Below are 9,186 nucleotides of genomic sequence, written 5' to 3' on the forward strand. Positions count from 1 at the left end.
TAGGTTGCCCACCATCATCCTTAAAGAAACAGTAACGTGTATGCGAATGTTTTACAAACATGTGTTAGATAAGACATTAAAGTGATACTTACCTGAGGCGGCCATTTGTCTCATGCGGAGGGGAAGCTCACAGCCAATTCTTGAAATTCAGATTTCCATATAGCGGTAATTTCCAAATAAATACTTTGGAAGGAGAAGCTCCCCTTTCGACTCACAGAGTGAAACCTCCCCTCTTTTTTCCTCCTCCTCCTCCTTGTGGAGAAGGGTGTGTCTCGGTATGAACACAAGGGAAAATGGCGCCCACTGGTGGTTCTTTCAACTTTCTCAGCCCAAACTTTTGCAAACGGAAACTGTCTAATGATGTTGATTGAGACGCAAATGCTGGAAAAGTAATTAATTTCAATTCGCTCTTGCCCAGGCCCAATGTACAGTGCAGAATGATAAATCAAATATATTTAATATAATGTATATTTATGAATGAATATTTTATGAGAAGTCCACATATTGTAATATTTATCTATTATGCAATACATTACAATCTATTTTATAAACAAATATATAGGTTGCAGGACCCCTGGCTTGACATCAAACAATGGCAATTAAATATGATGTAAAATTGTAAATAATTTACTGTATGCTGTATCATTGCAGGCCAGTTGCAGGGTACACATAGACGAACAGCCATCAGCTGCAATCGTACCTCTGCACTGTGAGGTCGACGTGCTAACCACTGGGCCACCAGGCCACCCTGGCAGGCTAATAGAACATTCTGAATTGATGTATCTGCTCTGTGAATAGCTGGCAACAAGTTCAGGGTGTACCCCGCCTACTGCCCGAAGACAGCTGGGATAAGCACCAGCATGCCCGCAACCCTCGTGAGGATAAGCCAATTAGAAAATGGGTAAATGGATAGATGTATCGTTGATGTAGAAATTAGCATTTTATTGAAATAATCATAGGCTGAAAACCCCCGCACAACATAACGTATTATTCATAAAAGCATTACAGTACAAAGGTCATTCGTTAACTCTGCGCCTGCGCCGATCGGCCTCAGACTCTAACGTCAGTCCTTGTTAATCGAGCGTCGAATCGCTCATGTTTCGACCTGCGGTCGTCCCGTACGTTTGACCCAATCGGGACCCAACGGCGAATCCTCGGGATGTATTTGTCCTCTCTGGCTCGATCTGCGGTGGCGCAGACGGTATGTAAGAGAACCATTTTGTCACTTTACGCGCATCTGTTGCTATTTTATTGTCGCGTTTGTTTTGAAATAGCACGACTCCTCACAAGGGCAAACCGCTGGAAGGCCTCTTAGCTAACAGCTAACGTGAGCATGCTAGCCGAGTTTGCAAGGGACTCCCTCTGTATAGTCTGGATCTTTACCGTTAATGTTTATTAGACAGAAACAAGAACTTAGTTTCTCGTTCTCTGCTTCTCAGGTGAGGGGTTTTCACCGATCTGCTGCTCGCACTGGAGCTGGTGGGATTTTCGTGGTGAGTACTTACGTGTTGTAGCTGGATGTAGTAAATAAGACATTCATTGTTAATCGTATATTAATAACCTATGTGATGACTCGCTTGAACGCAATCCATTGACTTACATGTTGTTTACAACTTTCCCATAGCGATAATGTAAAGGGAGGTTGTTTCCATGGTCAAATTTCAACGGTACAGATGATGTTTTGATCAAACCGGCAACATTCTTGGGTGTACTTCAGGTTAAATTTATTTAAAGCAACTAACATGCCAATGGTGATTCATCGAAATTTACACCAAGCACCATCTACACGAAAATACATGTATTTCATTCTCTAAGTATGACCATCATGACCAACATTAAAATACTCTAGTGTAGTAAGCCTCGGTGATCATTAGAAATGGCAACAATGGTTTCATCCATCCATTTTCTTATCCGCTTATCCTCACACGAGTGGTGGCATGCTGAAGTGTATCCGAGCTGTCTTCAGGAAGTAGGCGGAGGACACCCACTCACACTCACACCTAGGGACCCCCAACGCATGTTTTTGGAATGTGGGAGGAAACCAGAGTACCCAGAGAAAACCGACACAGGCACAGGGAGAACATGCAAAATCCACACAGGAAGGCCAGAGCCGGAATCGAACCATGCACTTTTGCACTGTGAGGCTGGCGTGCTAATCAGTCGAGCACCGCGCTGCTCCGTTCCATTCATTTAAAAAGTTATATGAAGAAAAAAAATACTTGGGTTTAATGATCCAATTAAATAACAAATCATTCTTAAAGGGGAAATCAAGTCAAAAAACGTTCTGAATATGTTCTAAATAGGTATTTTAATTAATATTACCTTGCACTGCCACTTGCTGTCGACGATAAATGATATCATAACTTACCAGCATGTCCACCCAATTTTGTATTAATGGGTTAAATTAGTGTCGAGTGATAATTTTAGCTAACTTTCAATGGGATGCATACAACTGTCTGCAAAATAGCTGCTTCAAACAAATGGATGCTTTCCTGTTGAATTTCTGTGGATGGGTCCTCTCGATTTTTCTCTGACATCCTGTCATGATAGACATGCACACTCAATTTAGTGCCAATCAGTGAAACTGGTGTCATTGGCTTTTTTTTTTAATCTTTACTTTTGACTGTTACTTTGCTACTACTGTTGACTGAATTTTGCTCGTATTCACACAAACTAAAGTGAAGAAAAAAAGCCAAACCTATTTGTGATGTCAATTCTTTCCATGCCCGCTGATGACATCTCGATATTTCCTTGACGGATTAAATGATAAAGGAGCAAATCCCCAAAAGGTTGCAAGTTTCCACTATTATCTCCTGGGAGCTTGTTGTCTGCGATATGGAAATGGTGGAGCAGCACAATGGAAACATGCCATGGTTTCACTGTCCCTTGACAGAAACGTCTGTTCAACATGTCTAGAAAAAAATGCTCCAAATGGAAAAAAAAAATAAAATTAAAACATTTTCTGTAGGGTTAAAATTGTCTGTGCAATTAAAGAAATACATTATGGAAACAATTAATTGGCTTTACATTATTTCCCATGGGAGACACTTATGAAGAAAAACATCCCGGAATAGATTGTGTTCCACTCTGGAGGTTGTGGTGTACTTTTCCACATGTTAACGGACGTGCCGTCTTCTCTCTCTTTTCAGCACAGAGACACGCCGGACAACAATGCCGACACGCCGTTCGAGTTCACCGAGGAGAACAAGAAGGTAAACACTTGCTACATGTAACTGGTATCCCAACTACTGAATTGGCATGCGGTGCGCTACTGCTACGATCCATCAAAGTTACTTTACCAAAACATGCCATTTTTCCCCGTCCCGTTAAAAAATGTACCACTATTTTAGGTGTCTTTATAAATAGGTTTCTTGACATTCCTCCATCAAAATTCCTAAAGAATAAAGAATGACAGCACACTTAATGTCCATTACAAATCATATTTTGGGGGTGGAGGAGGAGTTCACATGCAAATGCAGAGTATAAATCCCGTGACAATAAAGACTGCGGGCACCGGCAGGGGGTTGTGGCAAGGCAAGGGCTACTCAGTGTTGCGAACCTAGTGTTTTTTCCCCCTTAACACAGTAAGCAACAAACAACAAATGTAGCAACTTTTTGTGCCATTATTGCAGATGCCCATACAAACATGAGATTTTCACCCCACCGAGTCCAGACTTGTGCAAAGCCACTACTGGCTTCATTATTTCACCACATCTCCCACTTACAGCAAGCGCCCATAAAGAATTGAGTATATTTTCTCTGGTGCAAGCAGCATTTCATCACTGGATACCAACTGCAAATGAACCAGCACATTTGCTAATTTAACCCTCTGCCCCCACCAAATGCAGACTGCTTGACACGTTGTCTCCGAGCCAGAAGCTGCGCTTTGTTGGTTTACAGAGTATCATGCGGCAGTGATTCCCAACCACCTTGTTGCGGTCTGTCAATTTCAGTCAAATAGTTTGGAAAATTATTATTCACTTACAACAAATAATGTCCAGTATCTTTGCCAGCAACATACAACAGTTTGACAGGCGGAACAATGAAATGCTCTTCTACTCATGGCAGAAGGTCCAATGAGCTTGTGTATATTCCTGCTGCCATTCATGTAACGAAATAATAGCTGCGTGTTCACACACACGAGTTATTGTAATTGTTCTTTTTTATAACAGCTCACAACCCTCATTTGCTTATTTAAAAAAGGACAATGCACAGTTAATCAACATTATATCATGTAAATTTGCCGGAGTTAGACAAATTAAGCTAGTTTTCATTGGCGGTACCTTGGGCAGATGTGAAAGTCAAACAAAAAGGAAAACTATTAAAATCAAACATCAATTTACAAATGTGTAACAGTATTAGAAAAAATATTTTTCATTTTCAAGTGATAATGCTAACAAGTCTGTCTAACTCAATCAGGGCAAATTTGGCCCGACGTGAGCCACGTTTCAGTTTTTTTTTTCCAAGACAACCAATTTACGTTCAGCTGGGAGAGTGTTCCCCAATCTAGCTACTGTATCTGAAAGCAGAAGCTAGACTGTCCAGAAGTTGTTTTGAACATAGGCTTTTGTGGTCGGTTTCCGAGAGCTCTGATACCTCACCACGAGACCAGTTAACATTGCTGACACACAACCGTTTTAAACAGTTGAAGGACAATTTCAAGGTTCTAAATTTCACAAAATTCTCACAAGTAAAAAGCTTGTTTTTGAATGACGCTAGCACACTATTGGGAATTCAAATTGCCCTTTTATACAGAGAGGTTATTGGCTTCAAAATGGAACTGGATGTTTGTGACCATGCTTCAATGCAATATGGCACGTGTAAAAAAAAAAAAAAAAAAACAGCAGAGTTTGTCGGTTGCCTTTCAGTCGCCATTTGCGTCATCATCCTCAGGCATGTTGTTTTGTCCATAGAGAATCGAAGCTATCATTTCAATGTACCCCGTTGGCCACAAGCAAGCAGCTACCATCCCCGTATTGGATTTGGCCCAGAGGCAACACGGGTGGCTTCCCGTCAGCGTCATGAACAAGGCGAGTTTTTCCACGAGAGTCACGAGAAAGAAAACAAAACGAGAGGCCGTTTAAACAGCCATGTTGTCTGTCAGGTGGCCGAGGTGCTTGAGATCCCTCCGATGAGGGTGTACGAAGTGGCCACCTTCTATACCATGTTCCTGCGCCAGCCTGTGGGCAAGTACTTCATCCAGATCTGCACCACCACGCCGTGCATGCTCTGCAACTCGGACGGCATCCTGGAGACCATCAAGAACAAACTGGGTGAGCAAGCATGGCCAAGAGAGCAGAGAGCCTCTTGCTGTTGAGGAGCATGGAAATGAACAAGGGAAGTGTTTTGGGGGGGGATGCAATGTGCATACATGCAGTTTTAAACTGAGATGGACCAAATACTGTGATCAAAAAATACTTTCTTATATGTAGTGTGTATCACCTTGAAAATTACTTAGGGATGATTTTGAAAAGGTAACCTAAAATGAGAGTGCGCTGACGTACACCTTGCTGCTTCACAACCTGTCAAAATATCAACGACTACTTTCCCATTTGCCATTTTATTACCTTTTTAAACGCAGTGATGCATAGATAGTCTGAGTTTTATAGATTTGTTAACCTGCTATATTGCGTTTCATGGACTATAGCTCTGCTACAGTGTGGATTTTCTTTTTATTTTTTCATGGGTGGAACATATCTATCGTGGGAGCAGAGCCACAGCTGCTGATGCACCTTTCAGGTGTTTATTAAATGCAGGGAGAACCATAAAACAGCCAGACGCGCCAGCGTTCACTCAACACTCGGCAAAGCGTGATCCAACTCGGCGACGCATTTTTGCTCGCTTGCGTTGTCATTAATGAAAGAAGTGGGTGTTTGTGTGTTGCGACCGCAGGTATCAAGGTCGGCGAGACGACTGCGGACAAGATGTTTACGCTAATCGAAGTGGAATGCCTCGGCGCCTGTGTCAACGCGCCCATGGTGCAGATCAATGACAACTATTATGTGAGTGCCACGTCTCTTTCGAAATTGGCCATCTGTTACCAGTGTCACGGCGTAAATTGTTGGTGCAAAACCCACTCTAAAGAAACCACATTACCTCAAAGAGCAGCCCCACTTCGAATACAGTATTGCCTTCTTTACGTACAAGTTTAAGTTGTTCCCCGAAAACAACTTGCATATCCCAAATTAAAATGATTACAACTGTCCATCATCATTTTGAGCTCCCAAAAAAGAAAACGCCTAAAAAAAATTTTGGTAATGTGTTTTTCTCAGTCAGAAAAGAAAATTACAGTGATAACGCAATTATCCATCCATCCATGTATGAGCTGATCCGTTTATCCTCACAAGGGTTACGGGGCATACTGGAGCCTACCCCAGCTGTCTTCAGGCGGTAGGCTGGGGACACCCTGAACTGGTTCGACAGCCAATTGCAGGGCACACATAGACAAATAAACTTCCACATTCACACTCACACCTAGGAACAATTTACAGTGTTCCATTAACCTGCCATGCATGTTTTTGGAATGTGGGAGGAAACCGGTGCACCCGGAAAAAAAAAAACCCACGCAGGCACGAGAAGATGCAAACTCCACACAGGAAGGCCGGAGCCGGAATCGAACCCTGCACCTCTGCACTGTGAAGGTGACGCGCTAACCAGTCGACCACTGGGCCGCACCAATTAGATCATTAGGATCATAATTCAGTGGGCATTGTGCTGAACTTTCTGATGTGTGTACCCCGTCCACTAGGGGGCAGTATAATAAATAGGCATACAACAAAACATGGCAACTCCAGACAAGAAAAAAATGGCTCCACAATGTCTTGGATATCTGTTGCCGTTGTCCTCTTTAGAGTAGCAGGGGAGAGGCGTGGTAACATTTTTTAATTTGTGAGTACCTCCCCTTACATGCTATTTTAAAGATTTTGGGCTCGTCGGCCACACGATGGCGTAAAAGCAAGGCAGAGATTTCTAACAATTTCTTTGCAAATGTCATGCACGTGTTGCCGCTACATTTCATTTCACCTCAATTTAACACTGAGTAGTGTTTAATCTCTCAGTTTACATCACAGGCGTGTGATTTATGAGCAATACACAACCATGCAGCCGACTTCTCCCAGCCAGACAAACACACATCGCCTGCACTGTGAAGCTAAGATTTACTTGCGAATATAAAGAACAGGAGGGTTTGAGTGGATTTATTTTTGTGTTATGGTACATGATTATGTTATAAAGTGCCCAGCAAACATGGCATCTGCAAAGCTGACGTGAGTACTTGAGCAGGTAAAAACTTTTGAGTTGATTTGGTTTTGCGTTATATTGAAAATTAAATATGATTAATTTGTGGTTAAAAAAAAGTGCATTTCTAAAAATGATCAGGTGGGTAAATAACTCAACTTGATCAAAACGGTCCACCCTGGAATGAAAGTCTTCATCCATTCACAGCTTTCTCTACAAAATAGTTAAATGACCTGCTGAAAAAAATGTGATTAACAAAAAGAATACTGAAATAACAGCTTAGCCTTGGCATAGGTCTGCTCCACTAGCAGTGTGCTTTTTTTTCCCAGGAGGACCTCACCCCAAAGGACATAGAGCATATTATTGATGAGCTCCAAGCAGGCAGAGTCCCGCCTCCAGGCCCCAGGTAGACTCCGTACTCTTATCGTATATATTTTCCCTGACGAAGTGACCTTATGTATCTATTTATTTATTTATTTTTGTAGAAGTGGCCGTTTCTCATGTGAGCCTGCCGGTGGACTGACCTCATTGACCGAACCTCCAAAAGGTCCCGGCTTTGGCGTGAGGCCGGACCTGTAGTCGACTTGTTGCTTTGTTGTTCAAAACAAGATGATAGTCTTGTTTGATGGGAACATATTATGTAAATAAATTAAATGACTGTACCTGTGCAGTTTTATTTCAGCGACCATATGCTACTTTGACTGATGTGAAGTCATTAAATCAGCAAAACAAAAATTCAGTAAACAGAAATATTTCACACTAGCATACTACAATATATAGGGTGGTCTTAAAGTGGGTATACACTTTAATTTTATTGCAAGTGTTTTCCTTGTTTCCATCCTCAGGGTTGCTTTTTATTTTGATCTATCCATTGCTACCTACTTTTCTGTACATCCTGTCAGACTTCTTCTTGCCTTCCTTACCTCAAACATGTTTTTTATTCATTCATGCTCTCATCATCCTTTACTTCAAACTACGTTCCAGCCTTTTTTCCTTCCACCTCAGACCTGCTTCTTTCATTTCTGACTTTCCACCTCTGACCTGCTTTTTTCGACACAGCCTTCCTGGCAACCGCTAACACCCGTCCCCCTCACCCCCTTAATTTTCTTTCTTTATTTCCCTTCTTTAAGACATACTTTTTATTTTACATCCTTTGCTCAATTTGCGCCTTCCAATTTTGCTTTTCAATCCACTGTTCTTGACACAAGTTGTTTGCCATGATTCACTGTGTCTGTAATTAAAATGCATACCTACGTTTGGGTCACCCAATGAATGGGAACAACCAGTTCCGAGCCAGCGTCCTTCCTTTAACAAATACAAAGGAGAAAAAAACATGAATGAAGGCGAGCCATTGTGAGTTAACGCCTTTTGTTACACACACCGCTGTCACTTTCGTCACTGGCCCCGGTGGCGCTCTCGTGTCTGGCCGGGGAGGGGGAGCCATTAACCCCCGCCCACCTCGAAAGCCTGCTTCGCAACATGTCATCGTCGAGGTGTTCGCGCATGCGCAAAAAGACACAAATAAGAACCTGCGCATGCGCGTGATGCAAATGTCACTGCGCAACAGATTCGACGTGAAAAAAGGGGCTTCTCGGTCCTTTTACAGAAGAGAAATAGCGTTTAGTATAAATTGCGAGGGAGAGTTTAAAGGACAGCTTATAATTTTTTTCCCCAGAAGGTTCTCCATGGTAACACAGTGACGTCAATGTGCTTCCTTTCTCCCCCCTTTCCCTAAAAAGGCACATTTACGCCTTTAAAACTACCACAACGTAACAGCATGGCGATTGTTCTTACCAGCCAAACGTTTTACGCCGAGTAAAACCTACTAAATGACCTTCACGCATATTGCACTGCCATCAACACCAGGGAGGACATAGGCCAACCGACTCAGAGCCCCGGCTGGAGAACCTTTTAAACTCGGTGTAAACTGGGGCTGGATCACATGGCTTC

General features: G+C 42.4%; 1 protein-coding gene and 1 long non-coding RNA gene across 7 annotated transcripts; one reads left to right on the plus strand and one right to left on the minus strand.

The window, feature by feature from the left end:
- The first annotated feature begins 1,038 nt into the window (after nt 1-1,038).
- ndufv2 (NADH:ubiquinone oxidoreductase core subunit V2) lies at nt 1,039-7,898 on the plus strand. The gene is made up of 8 exons (XM_086128330.1): nt 1,039-1,201; nt 1,440-1,493; nt 3,150-3,212; nt 4,914-5,030; nt 5,105-5,273; nt 5,893-6,002; nt 7,566-7,642; nt 7,722-7,898. The coding sequence occupies exons 1-8, from the start codon at nt 1,160-1,162 to the stop codon at nt 7,813-7,815; spliced, it is 726 nt and encodes a 241-aa protein (XP_085984456.1). The 5' UTR covers nt 1,039-1,159; the 3' UTR covers nt 7,816-7,898.
- LOC147194555 (uncharacterized) lies at nt 3,425-9,149 on the minus strand. Of its 6 annotated transcripts, none has more exons than XR_015102750.1 (4): nt 9,031-9,143; nt 8,618-8,703; nt 8,491-8,541; nt 3,425-7,449 (listed from the first exon to the last, which is right to left on the minus strand). It is a non-coding gene; the product is annotated as an uncharacterized LOC147194555 (long non-coding RNA). The 6 variants fall into 6 exon arrangements; XR_015102751.1 differs by having other exon boundaries at nt 8,487-8,541; XR_015102752.1 differs by having other exon boundaries at nt 8,618-8,706.
- Nucleotides 9,150-9,186: the final 37 nt, after the last annotated feature.

Source organism: Hippocampus guttulatus, chromosome 14 (genome assembly GCF_054856545.1).
Source record: "Hippocampus guttulatus isolate MCC_2025c chromosome 14, RoL_Hgut_1.0, whole genome shotgun sequence".
Lineage (NCBI taxonomy): Eukaryota > Metazoa > Chordata > Actinopteri > Syngnathiformes > Syngnathidae > Hippocampus > Hippocampus guttulatus.

Bases quoted from the DNA above. Each gene is read 5' to 3' on its own strand.
- ndufv2 (XM_086128330.1), top strand. From the start codon at position 1,160: ATGTATTTGTCCTCTCTGGCTCGATCTGCGGTGGCGCAGACG. The intron at 1,202-1,439 runs GTATGTAAGAGA...TCTGCTTCTCAG, and splicing joins GATCTGCGGTGGCGCAGACG to GTGAGGGGTTTTCACCGATC. The intron at 1,494-3,149 runs GTGAGTACTTAC...CTCTCTTTTCAG, and splicing joins GAGCTGGTGGGATTTTCGTG to CACAGAGACACGCCGGACAA.